The 20,139-nt window shown below is 49.2% G+C and overlaps 1 protein-coding gene across 1 annotated transcript; it reads right to left on the reverse strand.

Annotated features, from left to right (window-relative positions):
- Window positions 1-233: 233 nt before the first annotated feature.
- On the reverse strand, window positions 234-6,392 carry LOC135982127 (uncharacterized). The gene is made up of 4 exons (XM_065587398.1): window positions 6,267-6,392; window positions 6,112-6,168; window positions 5,463-5,580; window positions 234-5,330 (listed from the first exon to the last, which is right to left on the reverse strand). The coding sequence occupies exon 4, from the start codon at window positions 3,071-3,073 to the stop codon at window positions 509-511; it is 2,565 nt and encodes an 854-aa protein (XP_065443470.1). The 5' UTR covers window positions 3,074-5,330; window positions 5,463-5,580; window positions 6,112-6,168; window positions 6,267-6,392; the 3' UTR covers window positions 234-508.
- Between the last annotated feature and the right edge of the window lie 13,747 nt (window positions 6,393-20,139).

Below are 20,139 nucleotides of genomic sequence, written 5' to 3' on the forward strand. Positions count from 1 at the left end.
TAGAAAAAATTGAGCTTTGCCGGGGTACATTTGCCAAGCGAGCGTAGTGATTTGTAATTTATCCCTTGGGTTTTTGAACAGAACCATGTACTTTGTGTTTAGGTTAATCGTGCGACTCTTTTTTCCCTGACAAAATACGTTTTGAACTATATACATAATGCTCAGGTTTCTGTGATGCACATACTTGGTAAAAGCTTTCTCGATTTCACAAGCCGAGTTCATCAGATCGTCTGTGATAATCATATTTACTTTATTAGTAGGAAACAAACGGTCATCGTCAAAAGCATCAGGCAGCCCCTCCACAAAATTGATAAAGGGATATTTACAGAGCAGTTCTTTATACAGAGGTTGCCAACAACTGTAACACCACACAATATTCTCAAGCATAACAGACAGTGTGTGTTTGGCATTATCCAACACATTTTTTATAAAGTAACTTTTCCCGCAGTTGCTAGGCCCCGCGAGAATTGCAGAAAAGGGGTGTTTCCACCTCGTATCCATTTTTTTTTCAAAAGCCGTAGGGCAGGGTTTTAAAACCTTCTCCTAGGACCCTTTTGTTGTAAACCACTTTTTGTGTCTTTTTAAGGGTTTTTGTCTCTATTTGCCACTGGTTTTTGTTTCTTACGATAGAGGGCTGCTGCACCTCTATCTTTTTTGAGGTGTTTTCTTGCAGACCCGTGCAATAGTCCAGGACTAGGTCTTTCAAACTGTCGAAGTTGATTTTTTCGCAGTTTGCTACGTTTAGGGTAATACCTTTGACTTTCATACAGGCCTTTCCACCCGATAGCTTATACCCATAGGTTTTTGGGCCTGCCGACACAAACTCGGTGATGTGTTGATCTGGCGGAATTTCGCTCGTGAGGTCCCCTAAATAATCCCCCAGAGGGGGATTCCAGTCACCCTCCCTTTTCACAAAGATCACCGAGTCAGTGTCGTGGTACAGGCACCGCTCTTGCAAACCGTCTAGGAGACTGTATAATTCTAAGCGGGCATAAGCAGTGGTGAAACAGGCTATGAAAACATTGGTGTTGCCAGAAACAGAGTACCGTTCTTTTGCGTGCTTCCACGACACGCACGCTGTTTCATCATCGATAAACTCGCAGGATGAAACCTCATAATTGGGGGAGAACAGGTACTGCAAAAGTTCATTAGGGTCTCTCACGATGCTGGTGTTGGGTAGGTTGGATCTTTGGCCGAATTTACCCCACAGAGAATTTAAAAACAGTTTAGCGATTTGGCGTTTAGCAGGGTTTGATCTGATTTCGTGTTGGCGTAAATGCACGCCTTCTTTCTGGTAGAAATCACTAACGTACTTATTTTGTTTTTCCTCGTCTGTGCACCAACTGGGATACCCTGAAGCCTCTTGTTTTTGACGGAGGTGTAATTTTATGTACTCTGAAAAGAGTTTATCAGATTTTTCATTAAAATGCCAGATTTCATAGATCTTAGCCACCGCGTACCCCTTCGCTATGGCCGCGTTCAATTCCACCGTGCACCAAGTCCCCAGGATGGCCCGCTCCTCGTCAGTATGGGTGCATGTCTCCCGCTGCTCGGTTTCCGCACAGGTTCGGCATAGCGGGAACATAAGCTTGCCACCCACTCTGACGGGTAACAATGGGAAAAAGAGGCCTCGTGGGGGGTACACTTTAACTTTTGCAATTCCAAAATAATTTGCAAGGGGCCCAAATTTGTCATAGACTATATCGGGGTGTCCGAGAGGGTATTCTTTGGTTTGGTTTACAAAAGGGTACAGGCTGGTAAAATCATAATAGTGAATTTCTTCCCCGGGGTTAGGCTTGTAATATAGGCGGATAGCGTTTGTCCTCCCCCCAAAAAGAGCATCCCTAGGCACGAGAGGCTGGGGTAACCGGGCTCGGTTTAAAAAGTCTGCAAGCTCCCTGTCGGTTTCTTTCATCACTTCCCACTCGTGCTCCCAAAGAGTCCTCACTACAAAACCAAGGCGTTTCAAATAGTCTGTCTTGAGCTGCGTCTTGTAATAAAGAAACCCAAAAGATGTCCCCGTCATAGGATTTTGTGCTTTTTCACAATAACAGGTGACACAGCCATGGAAAAAACAACCGTTAAACTCAAAGGCTGTGCGTACCCCATCAACATTGGCATAGCCGTCTAAAAAGTAGGGGCCTACCTGTAGTTCCCCACCCTGTAAAGCGTGCCGTATTTGTATATTTTCTTTGTGAGAGATATACAACAGCCACTGAATAGATGGGGTCGAATATCTCTTTTTCTGCCTGTGATAGTTGTCTGGAGGGAAAAGAGCTACCGTGTTAGGCTCCAAAAACATAAACCTGTACATAGCCATGCAGACAGATGCCAGTGTTATGTACCGGAATGGATCTAGACACAGTTTTATCTCAGTGAATTTACCAGGTTCTTTCTCTACTACATCTCCCTTCTCCGTCATTTTCATAATCTCTTTTCTGTATAGGATACAGGCCTGTCTCAAAATTTTTACATCCTGCTGACAGTAATACGCGAGCTCTTTTTGCAAGTCAAACACCTCAGAGCTGTGGTCCCGATACCAGTCGAGAAACTCTGCTTTTTCTTTGGGCATCATGCTTTCTACACCATAGTGCTCCATACCGGGCATAGGCCCCACATAATTTTGATTTTCTAACGTGTTAAAAAAGTGTGGAAAATACCCTTTGCACCCTTCAAACCCCATCGCCTGCGGTAGCTTGCTAAGCTTCATGGGCAAGAAGTTTAAAGAGTCTATAAAACGAATGCCCAGGGCCTTAACTTCCACGCACATTAGTTTACTACCCTGAGTGATCAGTTCTAGGCCCATCTTTTCCTTGAGTAACTGTTTAACAATAAAGTATGCATCATAACCTTTAGAATTGTGTGCTAGGAATGTGTAGTCCCGAAACGCTTTGCCAATAAAGGTCTTCACAAACACATAAAGACACTTATCGCCCTTAAATTCCCAGGATTTTTCTGGCTTTAGGGACATAGCAAAAATGTAATTGGGAGTGTGCACCCCGGTCTCCTGCGTGCATTCAAAATCATAAAAAATATACTTTTCTGAAGATTCAGGCTTTCTAAGGCTGTCCATAAAACAGAGGTGGCCGTCTACATCACCAACGATCAACTCCTGACACTGCTTACAACGTCTCCCTTTACACCTATGCCGCTTGTCCACGTAAGACTGACACTTATCACACAAAGTTTTAGACAGGCATTCAACTTGGTTTTTTGATGCACAGTCGATATGTCTGTCTAAACACTCTTTGGACCGGCAATACAGTCTACAGCTAGGACACCGCTGCTGCACTCCCACGCTGTCTGAGCACGTTACGCTCAAACAGAGGTGGCAACGATACCTGCAAGAGTGGTCGTGGTGTACACCATGTGGCAAAACTCACAATAATTTTTCGCTCCGAACAACTTTTTTACATCCAAAACCCCATAGTAATGCTCATCGTGCAACAGGATAAAATAAGTCTTGGGGCACACTGTGCCCCCCATTTTAAAAAACCCCCAGCCGCCTTTCGCCGTATACAACACCACCTGTATGTTAACTCCTAAATGCTGTTCAAACTTTGCTACGTCGCTGAGCATAACCTTTTTTTGATCTGACCACCCCAGTTTCTCATGTAACTTTCTTGCCTCCGCTAACAATTCCGCGTCCGTAGGTTTACGATCGGACATGACGGCCAAGAGCCCACCCGCAAAACACAAATTGGTACCGGTGTAAGTCAGGTCTACTAAACACTGTCTCTTTTTATGAATAATTTGACTATTAAGGATAGTATTTAAAACTCTACGAGCGCCCCCACCCCTGTTTTTTACAACTGTCACAACGAGGCGCAACGTCCCATCGAGATGCATCTCTCTATTGCTCTGTAGCAGTTTTGAGGTCTGATTTAAAAAATCCTCAGCAGTCAGCTCATTTCTAGTTCTTTTGACCGAAAACAAAGAATTAGTTAAATTACGGCTCTCTAAACGTAACTGAACATAATCATCAGGGCCTACCCTACCGTTAATGTCATCGAGCACTAACTGTATTCCCCGGTGTATGGCTTCAACAACCTGCTGAGCTGAATTTATTCCCTCAGGATTGACAAAACGAAATTCCTCACAATACACCGACCCCCCAAATCTGGATACTTCACGTTGCCAACTTCTCACTCTCCCCATATACACCTCGGCATTTTCGGGGTTACTTGGGGGTTCCTCTACGGGATCCTTAGCGGCATCTTCTACAGCAGATGCTATTTGAGAGTCAAACTCTGAGGCGCCTCCATGAAAGTCATTGGGAGTAGAACGGGCCCCATCTAAAGAGCCCTCTGGGGAATTTGCTAAACCAGAGTCTAATTCCACCTCCCCATTTTCAGACAAGCCAGTTTGAGAGCCTCCAGTAGGGGGCATCTCTTTTTGTTTTTGTTTTTTTTTCCTCATTACCTCTTTAGCCCTTTTTAAAATTTTTACAACAACCCGGGCCTGGAACTTTTTGGCAGCCATCTGTTTATCCCCCAAACGCTGTCCCCCCTTTTGTTTACACATAAACTGATGTGTACCCTGGAAGGTGTCCCTTTTACCCAGGCCCCTTTTTGCGACTAGTCCTGCCTGCTCAGAGCCACCCTTTCCATCCCTTATGTTTTTCAGCATGGCTCTGAACCAAGCATCATATTTTTTCCATTTCTTTCTAGAATCCCGTTCTTTTAGCCTACCCGAGGATATATCCTCCACCACTTTTTTGAGGAAAGCCTCAAGCCCTTCCCAACCACTAAAATATGGGGGAGCTGGGACAAGCTTATGGTTTTGGGAGAATGGTTTGTCAGTTCTTGGTTTTTTATTCACAACCCCTAGAGCGCATGCTCCGGGTTTGTGAATGTGGGCATTTTTGCTCATAGTTTCCTCAGGGCTTGGTGTGGTGGTGACCGCTGAGGAACTGGAGTGCTGGTTGTGTGATTGCAATACCTCAGCATCGCAGAAGCTTTTAGTCCATGTTTTTTTAAACGCAGCCCCTAGAGCGCATGCTCCGGGTTTGCGCACATTCAGAACCCCTAGAGTGCGTGCTCTGGGTTTGTGAATGTGTGTGTTTTCGCTCACAGTTTCCTCAGGGCTTGGTGTGGTGGTGGCCACTGAGGAACTGGAGTTGTGGTGGCGTGGTTGTTTTTTACCAGAGTCTTTTGTTTTGTCCTTGGGTTTGACGTATATGAGGTTTGGACCGCCCGGATGTTTCAGCTGCGCTCTTGCGCTGTTTTGCGTTGTTAAAGGTCTCAAAGCAGATTTCTGGTTTGTTGGCAGTTCTGGAGGAGATGTCCTTGTATCTCTGACTACATCATTGTCAGAAAAGTTGCCCAGGCCTATAACAGGGGAAAAACAACATTTTACAAAAACTGAACTTTAGCACCTCTCTCACCCACACCTATGTATTTTACTTAAAATAAAAAAAAACCCTCATAGAACAGCCAAACCAATAAGCAAAATATATTTACAGGGCTTCATCCATCCATCAGTCACTGATGCTGGTGAATTTTCCTTTTCAGCGGTCTCTTTCCTTTTTCTTTTCAGCTTGTTTTCCCTCTGGTCTAAGGATCTCATGTTTTGACTGTACTGTGGAGCAAACAGCAACATTATTATAAAACACATGAAACCGTCTTGTAAACATACATTACACTTACTTCATTAAAGTGTTTTTCTATTTAAAAAGTCATAGCTTTACAACAAAATAATCCATTTCAGGCTGTACAACAAACAGGTTTTTTAAATACATCTCATTTTGCAAAATAAAAACCAAAACGGCTTTTAAAAATCCATTTTGCAGAAAAACTCTTGTTAGTTTAAAAGCCACATGGTTTGTTCTGACCCCAGCCATGTGCCTTTGGTTTAGTTAGTCGCATCGACCCCCCACAGGGCCTTAAACCCATCACATTATACACAGTAAAAAAAAGTTCCCTTTCACTATGGGATAAAGTGTTGCAGGCACATGGTTGTTCTGTTCCCCCTCATGTGTGCTTAAGCCTTCAGGTTCAAGAACAAGCAAAAAATGTTAGTTAGTATTAGCATCAAATGCCTATGCAGCCTGTGGAATACTTTTGTTAATTCAACAGTATTAAGCACAACTATAGTTAAAATGGTTTTTACCTTGGCCTGGTGGTAAAATGCAGTTTAAAGTTCCTGGTTCCATGCTAACAGATCACACTGCAATAAAGATAGGCACCATTATTTACTAAAACAGCCTGGGCAAAAAGTGGCCTTCTATAATATATAGTTTCAGAGTTCAAGCCAGCAAGTCTTACCTCTTTTTGCAGTCCAGCAGCTATCCAAGTTGAAAAAGGACAAAGTGCTGCATACCTGAGGTTTTTATCCCCTCTTACCCCATTGTTAAAGAAAACTTCCACATAGTTTGCTAAGAGGTTAATGTAATGACCCCACCCATAGCATTCCCTTTTGTAATTTGGGAGTGAAACCAGTTTGGGTGGGTGGGTGGGTGTGTGTGTGTATGGTTAAAACCCATTCAGTTTAACAGACTAAGGATGGCTCAGTGGTTTAAGCATTGGCCTGCTAAGCCCAGGGCTGTGAGTTCAAGCCTTAAGAGAACCACTTAGGGCTCTGGTTCTCAATATTCTCAAATCAATATTTGGCCCTGCTAGTAAAGGCAGTTCTATGAGATAAGTATATCTCCATATTAACTTTCTTGTACTCAGACACATGTCTGAACTAGCCTTGGTTGTTTTATTGTAAGCACATTTTTAGGATTTTTTCCCCTTCCCCACCACAACATACATTTCAGCTTTTTGCTACACACAAAACACAAGAGCTAATTCTCACAAACAATTTATTTTTTTATTTAAAAAACATACAGCTTCTTAAAAACAAAACCAAAATGCTTTATTAAAACTTTTTAGCGCACTTAAAGGCCAAAGGCCTTCTAACAAAACACAAATAGTCACAAGCCCCCCTTTTAAAAAAAAATTACAGCTACCAAGTTTTATATCGCATGTTTGTCCCCTCACCATTCTCTAACTTAATCCTTTTAGATTTCTTACAAATAGTTTTTTTCTTAAGCAGGGTTCTGTAACTCTTTGTGCGGACTAGACGGTCAATATAACGCTCTAAGCAGGCATCTTCCGGTTTGGTCATTTTCCTTAGAACACGGTCAGGGTCTGCACTAAATTGCACAGCATTTATCAAGGTCACCCCTTGCGCTAAATGTTCTTGGGTTAGGCACAAACATTGCATACCATAGCCTATGGCAACAACAGTGTTTAATAAGCTTTCCAAACACAGCTCAGCACACAGGCCCCGGAGCTTGCTGTTTATATCCACTGAAGTCCAAGTCACACAATCATGGTGCCTTTGGCCTGGCGCATCTATGACACAGCCCTCACAATCTTCAAAAAGCTTTTCCCTAAGGCAGTGCTTAAGGACAGCATAAACAGCAACGCGTACAATAGTCCGCAGGACTTTTTTACGCTCACGATGTGGCACTGGCTCAGTTAGTTCTATGCCAAGCCGCCTCCTAAACTCCTCATAGCCATCATCCTCAGAGTCCTCTTCAACAACTCGTATTGGCGTTGAGCAAAAACATGGTGGGCCCAGTTCATCTTCGCTGCTTGATGCATCGCTGTCCGGGTCCTCTAGAAAGGCATCGTCGAGCTGTTAAAAAATTTCAAAAAAGAAAACGTGTAAGCACCCCCGCTGCTTGTTTTTTAATTTACGCAACCCCGGTTCCTAACCCATCGACCGCCGCTTCTTAAGCATTCATTTACCTGAGCGCCGTCTTTTCCGTTCGCTTTGTCCACTGGTGACTCCCCCGAGCCACAATCGCCTTCCACCTCTGAGGGAATGGACAAAGAAAGGCCGTCACGCTCACCGGTCTGCCTCACGAGGGTTTCGGGGTCGGGTTCCGGTGTATCCATCAACGGCTGGGCCAAAGGGCCCTCCTCGGTCGCTCCCTCCTCCTCCTCGGAACTGTCGCTGATGTAGCGCTTTCTCCGAATAGTGTGTGGGTGCCTCAGCTTCCCCGATGCAGTTCTTAAGTATCTAGGTGCTGGGAGAAGGGGGTGTGATTGTTGCAGAGCCCTAGAGGGCAGATGTGATGCTGTCTGGACAGTAAATGGCCAACACTCGGTCTCCTGGCAACTAATGACCTGGGCCCCTCCTCTACAAAGGTGCCAACTGAAGGTGTTGGAGAACAAAGAAATCAGGTGACCTCCTGGCCCAGGAAAGGAACAAAGGGAGAGGAGGGGCTGGAAATTTTCAGTTTGGGGCTGGCTGGGGATGTGGAATGAGGTGCAGATGTGGTTGTCTGGCTCACTGCCCCTCAAAATGGACCCAGCTGAGGGGTCCTGTTCTCTGTACCTACAAGCTCTGTTTTAGACCGTGTTCCTGTCATCTAATAAACCTCTGTTTTATTGGCTGGCTAAGAGTCACGTCTGACTGCGAAGTGGGGGTGCAGGACCCTCTGGCTTCGCCAGGACCCAGCCAGGGCAGACGCGCTGTGGGAAGCGCACGGAGGGGCAGAGGATGCTGAATGCTCCAAGGTCAGACCCAGGAAGGTGAAGCCGTGTGAGCTTCTTGCCCTGAAGACAGTCTGCTCACAGAGAGGAGACTTCACCAGAGTCCTGACTGGCTTCCTAGGGAGCAGTTCCAGAGCATCGCCCGGGGACGCCGTGACAGGTGCCACCTCCGGGCGGTTTGGGGGATTAACTCTGGGAGGCTGACGTCCCTTCCTGTGGTTGCACGCCATCTCTGTCTCTCAGTGTGCAGCCCTTCTCTTGCTCCAGGAGCTTCTGTTGGCTCTTTGTGACTCGGCCCTCTGGCCAGGTCACTAAGTGGTTTTCCCTTCTGGAATGGAGACTCTGCTCCTCAAGAGGCATCAGGCATTTCTCATGCCCGCTGCCCTGACCCTGTCACTCCTCCAGTGACCCAGGCAGTCTTCTAGCTTACTGCCCCAGACAGCACCACGCAGCAGGGGTTGGTAGGGGACCCAGGCTGGCTCTCTGCTCTGTGGTCCAGTCCAGGGCCCTTTACTGAGCAGTCTGCAGCTACCCTAACCTTACTGTCTCCTAGCGCCACCCGAGTAGCAGCTAATGGCAGAATTCCATGATGTGGTCCAAAACCGGAAAGTAACGGGCAACGATCCATCACCAAGGGAAAATGCCTACAATACCGATAGGTTCAAATTCCAAAGATAATCAAGGAGATGTCGTCTCTAACTCCAGCTCGGATTGGAGATCTGACTGCCATCTCTGACCCAGATGCTATCTCGGACTCCCGCTTCTGATAATACGTGTAGTGCTAGGTCTTGGTCAGTGTCATGGTGATGTGTCCTTTCTTCTGGCATTTTCAGCAAATAACCTGATGCGCCCAGCAACCCTTCTCAGAGTGCGCAGTTTGCTCACAATGGTCACATGGAAATTCCTTATGCTCCCGTGGTCCTCTGTCTTGCTGATGCGGGAGGCAAACTTCTTGGTTCACACGAAATTTCAGAGAATCCTTCTCTGCGGTCTCCATTGCAACTGCTACTTCAACAGCCTTCTTGAATGTAAGCGCCGATACAGTCAGTAACTTCTTCTGGTCCTGGTCATTGGGTAATCCAGAGACTAACTGGCTGTGCAGGGCGTCACGTAATGTTTGTCCGAACTGACAGTGATGTCACAAATTCCATAAAGCGGCAACAAACTGTGCTACCAACTCTCTTCTTCCCGGATGTTGCTGATGAATCTGGTATCGTTCTGCTATCATCGAAGGAATAGGAGAAAAATGTCCCTGCATCGCTGCACTAAGTGTGGCATACTTAGGTGCTGAGAAAAAATGGACCATAGGTGCTGAAAAAAAATGTTGTGTGCTTAGCACCCACTGGCAGTCCCCCATCAGCACCTCGCCCTCCCCACAGCGCCTTCCACTCACCATGGATCAGCTGTTCTGCAGCATGCAGGAGGCGCTGGTGGGGGAGAGGGGAGGCATGAGGGTGGGGCATGCTCAGGGGAGGGGAAATAGGAGGAAAAGGCGTGTGGGCAGAGCAGAGGCAGGAAGAGGCAGGGTTGGGATGGGGCCTTGGGAGAAGGGGTGGAGTGGGGGCGTGGCCTGGTGCCCCTCCCCGGCATATTAGAAAGTTGGCACTTATGCCAGTCGGCGCTTATGCCAGTTGGAAACCAGAGGTCAGGCAGCAGTCCGCTTGCCTTTGGACCCATCACTGACAGCAAAGCTGAAACTCACTGTCTGTCTGGAACTGTGTTGCAGGTTACCAATTGCTGAAAACGTTGGAGGTAAACCACCCACGATTCGCAGGTGCTGTTGAACTCACCAACACTGCCCACAAACGGTGCCATTTCACTGGTGTCCTGCTGGACTTCACGCCTCCTGGACGCCTTTTCCACGGGGAATTGTTTTGTTCAGGGCTGGCTCCAGGCACCCGCGGAGGAAGCACGTGCCTGGGGTGGCACATGCTACGGCGCGGCATTCCCTCCATTCTCGGGGTGGCACAGTCCGGGCGGCTTTTCTTTTCTCCCCCCCCCCCGCACTTTGGCGGTTTGGGCAGCGTCAGTCCGAGTGGTTTTGTTTTTTGCTTGGGGCGGCAAACATGGTAGAGCCGGCCCTGATTGCGTTATGGCCTATCCGAGATCAATCACACGCTGCTGGCTCTCTGCTGCCACACTCCTTTGGTTGTACGTGGGCTCCCTCTGCTGGCTATCGGCCCTCAGTGCAGGCTAAGCTGTGTGCCGGCCGGCTTGATATCCATCAATCTGTCTGCCTGTTTCCAGGGCACTGCTCTGTTTGAACAGTTCTGGCAGTAATTGCACAACCCCTGTCTGCCATTCTCTCTTTATTTCCCTACTTCCCCTTCTCTAGCTGGCTGGTTCCTGCTGTTCCAGGACAGCCTGTACCTCTAGGTGCCGTGAATCCCCTTTTTGTAGCATTATTTGCTGCTTACTTGTTCATCTTCTTGGTCAGGCAGTGGGAGCACTGGGCACTCGTGGGATAGGATGGCCAGGTGCCCTGTCCAGTGGAAAAGAGCACCCCCCAGTGTCCGGTCAGATCTACTGATCAGACCCCCAATGTCCGGTTACTGCCCCCCAACCCAGGCTGCTGCCATTTCAGCTAAGGGGGAATTTCCCCCTGCTGCAGCCGTGCACGGGCTGATCCCATGTCAACATAGTGACAAAGGCTGGAGGGGCTCTGACATTCTATGCGGCCCGGCCACCTTGATTGGAACCCCTCTGCTCCGATTGAAACGCACGTTCTTCAGCTGCTAATGAAGAAGTGCGCTGTAGGGGCCGCGGGCTAGCTCTTCTGAAGGCCTGATTGAAGTGAATGCTTGAAACGATTCCTCCCAGCCCCCAGTGGATGTCTGTCCATCTCTCAGCATTGCCACACAAATCTCCACATTGTACCTTGTGACGGGTTGGATCACAGAAACCCCCTTGGGAGCTGCCACCCGATGTGCAAAGACTACCCCTGCTTCTGTTTTCCCTGCCAGCTCAGGACTCCAGCACCCTGTCTTGCTGAGCCAGACACTCCCGTCTGGCTCCAGACACAGGCCCAGGGTCTGAATCACTTGTCCCAGAGCTGCAAGTTTACCTGAAAACAGCTCGCAGTAGCGTGCTTGTCTTTAGCACTCAGATGCCCAACTCCCAATGGGGTCTAAACCCAGATAAATCCGTTTTACCCTGTATAAAGCTTATACAGGGCAAACTCATAAATTGTTCGCCCTCTATAACACTGATAGAGAGATATGCACAGTTGTTTGCTCCCCCAGGTATTAATACATACTCTGAGTGAATTACTAAATAGAAAGTGATTTTATTAAATACAGACAGTAGGATTTAAGTGGTTCAAAGTAGTAACAGACAGAACAAAGTAAGTCACCAAGCAAAATAAAATAAAATGCGCAAATCTATGCCTAATCAAACTAAATACAGATAATCTCACCCTCAGAGATGTTTCAGTAAGTTTTTTCTCAGACTGGACACCTTCCAGGCCTGGGCACAATTCTTTCCCCTGGTACAGCTCTTGTTGCAGCTCAGGTGGTAGCTAGGGGATTCTTCATGATGGCTTCTCTCTCTCTCTGTTCTCTTCCCCCCTTTATATATCTTTTGCATAAGGCGGGAACTCTTTGTCTCTCTGGGTTTCCACCCCCACTGGAAAAGCACCAGGTTAAAGATGGATTCCAGTTCAGGTGACATGATCACATGTCACTGCAAGACTTCATTACTCACTTGCCAGCACACACATATACAGGAAGACTCACAGGTAAATACAGCCATCTGCAGACAATGGGAGTCATCAAGATTCCAAACCATCATTAATGGTCCACACTTTACACAATTACAATAGGCCCTCAGAGTTACATTTTATATTTCTAGTTTTAGATACAAGAGTGGTACATTTATACAAATTAGATGATCACACTCAGTAGATTATAAGCTTTGTAATGATACCTTACAAGAGACCTTTTGCATGAGGCATATCCCAGTTACTTACATTCACTTATTACCGTATTTTCTCTAAAACTATCTCAGTTACATTATATTGACTTATTATCAAGTTTTTATAAAACCATATAGACTGCACAACGTCACATACCTCTTTACTCAAGAGAGGCTAAGAACTGGGATAGCCGGGGGGGCTGCAGGTCAGGAGTGAGGGGCATGGACAGGGCTGTGTGGGGAGCCCAGGGCTGGGACAACAGGGGGGCTGCAAGTCAGGATTGAGGGGCACCAGCATCCTGGCTGGAAACAGCCGGAGGGCCAGGCAGTCTGCGGGGCAGGGAGCCCACCAGGACTGTGGAAGCAGGCGCTGGAGGTTAAAACAAGCCCACTGACGACTCCCAGTTAGTTTTGCTGGGAGCGCTGCTGTTTGCTAGACAGAGGCAGCAGCCGCCCTGCATAATGCCAGATGAGCTCATCTGGGCTGAACAATGAGGCGCCCGTGCGTCTGGAAGGGCTGCTGCGATTTGCCTGCACAGCCCTCCCCAGGTGGGGAAACCTCCAGCCTCCCCAAGGCTGTTCAGCTTTTAAAAGCTGGATGCATTTCTTGGCCCTCCAGCTGCTGCCCAGTTCTCCTCTCTCTCACCTGCCCCTCCCCCATCTGAAATAAATATTTAAAGACATCACAAGGAAAGAACGTTTCCTGCCTCCATCAATAAAGCAGACTGCGCCCCCCCCCCCATTTCCAGCACTGACAGCACCCCCCGTCCCCTGGCTGCTTCCTCGCGTCTCGCTGCTTTCGTGCCTGCTGTTCCCATCTAGCAAGGCAGGGGAAGCCTCTTTGGAACGCTCCGTCTCTGGGACGTCCCACCTGGGAACCCCCGGGCCAGGCCCCTGCAATCCCGTCCCGCCCCAGCTGGCTCTCAGGTGGGGCTGTCCCCAAAGGCGACATCCTCGGGGCATGTTCTGGAACTGGGAGTGACGCTAACTGACCCCACTCGGGGCTAATGGAGTTTCCCCCCCGCAAAAGGTGGGTGGGGTGCGTGGACAGGGAGGCAGTGATTTGCAGCCAGATGGGAAGTGGGATCAGAGACCCGCCTTTTGCTCTGGGTACAGCCCGCGAGCCTTGAACGCAGCGGGCCTGATCCCGATCCCACGTACACTGACTTTACCCCCATGTAAACTCACTTCAGTGGGGCTACTCCTCGTTTACACCAGCTGGAGATCAGAATCAGGCCCAATGCACCTATTGTGGGGTTGAAAAGGAAAGAAAGACAGACAGAGAGAGAGAGAAACCCCCATGCAATCCAGGTTATGGCTAGACAGATTAGTAGGAAAGAAAACGTCAAATATACAGAATCCAGCCCCTGAGTAAACACTGGCCCCCACTTTTGAAAGGAAAGAACCAACCAGTGCATTTAGATTTGGACTCACTGCACTTTCTCCCTGCCCGGGTGGATGCACCCACCAGCGGGGCACAGGCAGCCCTGCTCCAAGCACAGATGAGCTCTGGGATGATGAGGAAGAGGAAGGAGCTGGCGCCCAGCTGTTGGGGTGGAGCTGGGCGTCTCTCTTGGAGTGGTCCAGTGGCTCCCACTCCTGGATGCTGCTACAGGCACCGGAGCCTGCACCTCGCCAAGCAGCAAAGCAAAGTGGGCCCTCCCAAGGGGTGAGGGCGAGCCAGCACGTGGGAGTCAGACAGGACAGACAGACAAAGAGGGAGCCTGCAGCTGGACACACCCAGTGACGGGGAGCCACTCTGCATGGGGGGATCGCGGCGCTTTCAGCCCCTGCCCGGGCTTTTAGGAGACACGGAATAGAAAGACGGCAAACGGTGCCAATGGGTTTTGTAAAACCCCCTCGCTCCACTTCCTCCCCATGGGATTGTCCTGCTAACCCAATGCCAGGCACAACCCACCTGGGATCCCAGGGTTCAAACCCACCAAAGCAACAGACCCCCACGCTGGCCTCCCTCCCTGAGCTCCTCACTGCTTCGCTCCCAGGGGATAATTTGCCTTCCTTTGCTACTTACCCCCAACGCCCAGCGCCTGGGCTGTCGCTCCCAGTGCTACTCACTTAATGCTGTTAAAGGCTTCTACCAGGAAGCCCAACATGCCAGGATCTTGCCATGACATCACCCCCAAACCAGCTGATCTGCCGAGCCAATGGCCTTTCCTGATTGGGCAGCCTCTTGTCAGGGGAGCAGGGATTGGCTGAGTAACTCCTGGCAGGCCAGGTACCCAAAGGAGGATGTCACACAAAGAAGCTAGTTTCAACTCGGGCTCTAGGGTGAAAGGGGCTGGGGGAAAGCAAAGCTGGCTGGAGAGATCTGGGGCAGCTTTGGAGAATCTGGCCCTGCCCCTTATTAATGGACATTAGAGCGGTGCCCAAATGCACCAGCCAGGATCATGCTCCCTGGGACGGGGTGTCCACCCCACACAGGACTGGAAGGGGCTAAGGTGGCCAGGCAGACCCATTAACTCCACAGGTGCCCCTGGAGGAAGAGCCAGGGAGCAGGGAATTGATGGCAAGCAGGTTCAGCTGGGCAGGAATAGGTGGGGCCCATAAAGCCAGAAAGCTGGCAACAGACAGGGGCTGCTGCTGGGAAAGGGCAGCCCCTCCCTGGGCAGAGGGGGACGTGTTTGGAGGCTGCAGAGATGCATAGGCTGCAGTCCCTCCCTGGGAGGAGGAAGGAGTATTTGGAGCTTTCAGAGTAGCAGCCGTGTTAGTCTGTATCCGCAAAAAGAACAGGAGTACTTGTGGCACCTTAGAGACTAACAAATTTATTAGAGCATAAGCTTTCGTGGACTACAACCCACTTCTTTGGATGCATATAGAGTGGAATAAATATTGAGGAGATATATATACACACATACAGAGAGCATAAACAGGTGGGAGTTGTCTTACCAACTCTGAGAGCCCAATTAAGTAAGAGACAAAAAACTTTTGAAGTGATAATCAAGCTAGCCTAGTACAGACAGTTTGATAAGAAGTGTGAGAATACTTACAAGGGGAGATAGATTCAATGTTTGCAGTGGCTCAGCCATTCCCAGTCCTTATTCAATCCTGAGTTGATTGTGTCTAGTTTGCATATCAATTCCAGCTCAGCAGTCTCTCGTTGAAGTCTGTTTTTGAAGTTTTTCTGTTGTAAGATAGCCACCCGCAGGTCTGACATTGAATGACCAGACAGGTTAAAGTGTTCTCCCACTGTTTTTTGAGTATTATGATTCCTGATGTCAGATTTGTGTCCATTAATTCTTTTGCGTAGAGACTGTCCGGTTTGGCCAATGTACATGGCAGAGGGGCATTGCTGGCACATGATGGCATATATCACATTGGTAGGTGTGCAGGTGAACGAGCCCCTGATGGTATGGCTGATGTGATTAGGTCCTTTGATGATGTCACTTGAATAGATATGTGGACAGAGTTGGCATCGGGCTTTGTTGCAAGGATAGGTTCCTGGGTCAGTGGTTTTGTTCAGTGATGTGTGGTTGCTGGTGAGTATTTGCTTTAGGTTGGGGGGTTGTCTGTAAGCGAGGACAGGTCTGTCTCCCAAGATCAGTGAGAGTGAGGGATCATCTTTCAGGATAGGTTGTAGATGTCTGGTGCTGCGCTGGAGAGGTTTTAGTTGGGGGCTGAAGGTGACAGCTAGTGGTGTTCTGTTATTTTCTTTGTTGGGCCTGTCTTGTAGGAGGTGACTTCTGGGTACTCGTCTGGCTCTGTCAATCTGTTTTTTCACTTCAGCAGGTGGGTATTGTAGTTTTAAGAATGCTTGATAGAGATCTTGTAGGTGCTTGTTCTATCTGAGGGATTGGAGCAAATGCGGTTATATCTTAGAGCTTGGCTGTAGACAATGGATCGTGTGGTGTGTCCTGGATGGAAGCTGGAGGCATGTAGGTAAGTGTAGCGGTCAGTAGGTTTCCGGTATAGGGTGGTATTTATGTGACCATCGCTTATTAGCACAGTAGTGTCCAGGAAATGGACCGCTTGTGTGGATTGATCTAGGCTGAGGTTGATGGTGGGATGGAAATTATTGAAATCATGGTGAAAGCTCCTATTGTCTAGCCTAAAGAAAACCCTTGAGTCATCAGCTTACCTATAAACAAATCTAGTGTTCTCCCTTCAACCATTGTCATTTCTCTACAAAAATCCCTACTCACCCTCTAGTCAGGGTTCTGATGCTTAGATCCAAACTATGCATCAGTTCCACTGGAACTCCATCTTCTCCTGACTGATCGTGCTGGGGGCTCTGCCTGTCTCCAGCATTCAGGACCCTCAGCTACCACCATCATCTGGGAACCCCGATCAGTTCAAGCCTCATGGAGTGGGTGAGATCCCCTAGGGTTACCATCTTTTAGTTTTTAAAAAGGAGAACATTCCATGGGGCCCCGCCCCCGCCCCCGCCCCTTCCCCGCCCTCAGCCCCGCCCCAACTCTGCCCCCTCCCCTGAACGCTCCGCCCCCTGCTCCTCCCCCTCCCCTGCTTCCCACGAATCAAATGTTCGCGGGAAGCCTGAAACAGGGAGGCAGCAGGTAGGCTGGGGCGGGGTGCGGCGCGGCTCAGTCCGGCCCTCCTGGCCAAGCGGCTCCCTTTGGTGGCCGGCTGGCCGGCCCAGGCCAAGAGGCTCTGGCCCCGGCATCTCCCGCCCGGCTTGGCTCGGCTCCCGGACCGCGACCCCGGCTCCCGGCCCGGCACCACGCCTCCGGCTCCCGGCCCAGCACCGCGCCCGGCCTGGGACTGCGCCCCGGCTCCTGGCCCGGCTCGGCCCCGCGCCCCCGGCCCCCGGCTCGGCCCTGCGCCCCCGGCCCCCGGCTCGGCCCCGCGCCCCCGGCCCGGCCCCACGCCTCCGGCTACCGGCCCAGCACCGCGCCTGGCCCGGCACTGCGCCCCCGGTTCCCGGCCCGGCCCCGCACGCCCGGCTCCTAGACCCTGGCTCCTGGCCCGGCGACCCCAGCCCCGCGACCCCGGCCCCGCCCGGCCCCGCGACCCCCGGCTCCCGGCCCGGCACCGCGCCTCCCGACCCCGCAGCCCGGCTCCTGGCCCGGCCCCGCGCTCCCGGAGCCCGGCCCGGCACCGTGCCCCCCGGCCTGGCACCGCACCGGCCCCGGCACCACACCCCCGGCTCCTGCCGAGCACCGCCGACCCGAGCCCCAGAGGCCCCGGCCGAGCACCACTGAGCTCTCCCTCCCTCCCTCCCAATTTTCCCGGACATGTCAGGCTTTTGGGGATTTCCCCCCGGATGGGGATTTGAGCCTCAAAAAAACGGACATGTCCAGGAAAATCCTGACGTATGGTAACCCTAAGATCCCCCCTCTTTCTCTCTCTCGGTTTTCCTTTCTACCTTAGGTATTAACCTTTAATCATGTATGTTATGTTGGTTTAGCCCTCCTTGTGTAGTTATCACTATTATTCAATAAATAACTTTTATGGTTAAGTTGGTTGCTTCTCTCTCTCTTGCTGAACTTTACTCGTTTGTGTTTTTAGCTTCCCTCATTCACTCTACAGCAAAGCTTCTTTTACCTAAGCTAAAGATCCCTGTGTGACGTTGTGCAGTCTATATGGTTTTATAAAAATATGATAAGCGAATATAATGCAACTGGGATATGCTTCGTGCAAAAGGTCTCTTGTAAGGTATCATTACAAAGCTCATAATCTACTGTGTGTGATCATCCTATTTGTAGAAATGTACCACTCTTGTATCTAAAACTAGAAATATAAAACATAACTCTGAGGGCCTATTGTAATTATGTAAAGTATGGGCCATTAATGATGGTTTGGAATCTTGACGACTCCCATTAACAAGGACCATTGTCTGCAAATGGCTGTGTTTACCTTTTAGTCTTCCTGTATATGTGTGTGCTGGCAAGTGGGCAATGAAGTCTTGCAGTGACATGTGATCAAGTCACCTGAACTGGAATCCATCTTTAACCTGGTGCTTTTCCAGTGGGGGTGGGAGTGGAAACCCAGAGGGACAAAGGGTTCCCGCCTTATGCAAAAGATATATAAAGGGGTGGAAGAGAACAGAGGGGAGAGGAGCCATCATGAAGAATCCCCAAGCTACCACCTGAGCTGCAACAAGAGCTGTACAAGGAGAAAGAATTGTGCCCAGGCCTGGAAGAAGTCCAGTCTGAGAAAAAGCTTACTGAAGCATCTCTGAGGGTGAGATTATCTGTATTCAGTTTGATTAGACATTGATTTGCGCATTTTATTTTATTTTGCTTGGTGACTTACTTTGTTCTGTCTGTTACTACTTGGAACCACTTAAATCCTATTTTCTGTATTTAATAAAATCACTTTTTATTTAGTAATTTACTCAGAGTATGTATTAATACCTGGGGGAGCAAACAACTGTGCATATCTCTCTATCAGTGTTCTAGAGGGTGAACAATTTATGAGTTTGCCCTGCATAACCCTTATGCAGGGTAAAAGGGATTTATCTGGGTTTAGACCCCATTGGGAGTTGGACATCTGAGTGCTAAAGACAAGCACACTTCTGTGAGCTGTTTTCAGGTAAACTTGCAGCTCTGGGACAAGTGATTCAGACCCTGGGTCTGTGTTGGAGCAGACGGGAGTGTCTGGCTCAGCAAGACAGGCTGCTGGAGTCCTGAGCTGGCAGGGAAAAGAGGAGCAGGGGTAGTCTTGGTATATTAGGTGGCAGCTCCCAAGGGAGTTTCTGTGATCCAACCCGTCACACCTGCAACGCCCAAAATACTGTGGGGTTTGCTCATCAAGTAGGTTACTGCCAGTGCAATTGTGTTGTGAGATTGGGGATAGGGACGTGCTGAATCTGGGACACATAAGGGTAACAGCTCGAAAGTGCTGCTTGACCCAGTCCATGGAGCCCAGGGGCATATAAGGGGGGACAGCTTGAAAGTGCTGCTTCCTCCAGCCCAGTGAGTCCAGAGACATATAAGGGGTCAGCTTGACAGTGCTGATTGACCCGGTCCGCTCAGACTTGCTTTGTTAATGTATGTGTGGGTGTGGGTGTGTTCATCCGGTTCTGGGGCTGGAGAAACCCAGCCCTGGGGAACCTAGGTCCTGCAGGATAGCTCCATTGGGAGGAGACTTGCAGAAGGGAGAAGTAGAGCTCCATATAAAAACACAAATGACACAAACAGTACACTGATAGAATTACAGAATCCCCTTCCCCAGAAGAGTAACCCGAATAAATGAGCATACCCCAAAGTAATGGGCACATCTGGTAACAAGACCCAATCCACCCAGTCCTAATTGCAATCCCTTCTTAGTCAGCCATGTCGAGCAATGATCCCCAGCCCTACATCTCCAGGGGACTGTGTATGGACATGCACTGCTGTCCTCTGTTGCACAAAGCACATCAGACCAGATTAAGTATCTAATAGATTTTATTGTTTTCCTCTGAATAGCGGAGGAGCTGCTCCTTTCCCTCCTCAAGGGCTGCATTTCCGGAGCTCAGGGTCATGGGCCCCATTTCCAACTGCCACAGGTAAGTGGGTGGCTAACGAGTGTGATGCCGCCTGTGTATCCATCCATGGAGCATTATGAATGGATCTGCAGAGCAGTGGGTTCGAGAGGAACTTGATTAATGGCAGGAAAATGCCAAACAGTCTAAAACCAATAAAACTGATAAACCCTGGGATGAAATGTAGCAAAAGCCATTCCTATCCGCTCCGGGTTTCTGTCGGGATATTCAGAGGACCAGAAAATGTAAGTGGGTGATTTAAATTATCTGCAGTTAATTTAACTCCATAGTTAATCC

Source organism: Chrysemys picta, chromosome 3, assembly GCF_011386835.1.
Source record: "Chrysemys picta bellii isolate R12L10 chromosome 3, ASM1138683v2, whole genome shotgun sequence".
In the NCBI taxonomy this organism is placed as follows: domain Eukaryota; kingdom Metazoa; phylum Chordata; order Testudines; family Emydidae; genus Chrysemys; species Chrysemys picta.

Excerpts from the sequence above, each read along its gene's own strand:
- LOC135982127 (XM_065587398.1), bottom strand. The coding sequence starts at position 3,073 with ATGGACAGCCTTAGAAAGCCTGAATCTTCAGAAAAGTATATTTTTTAT.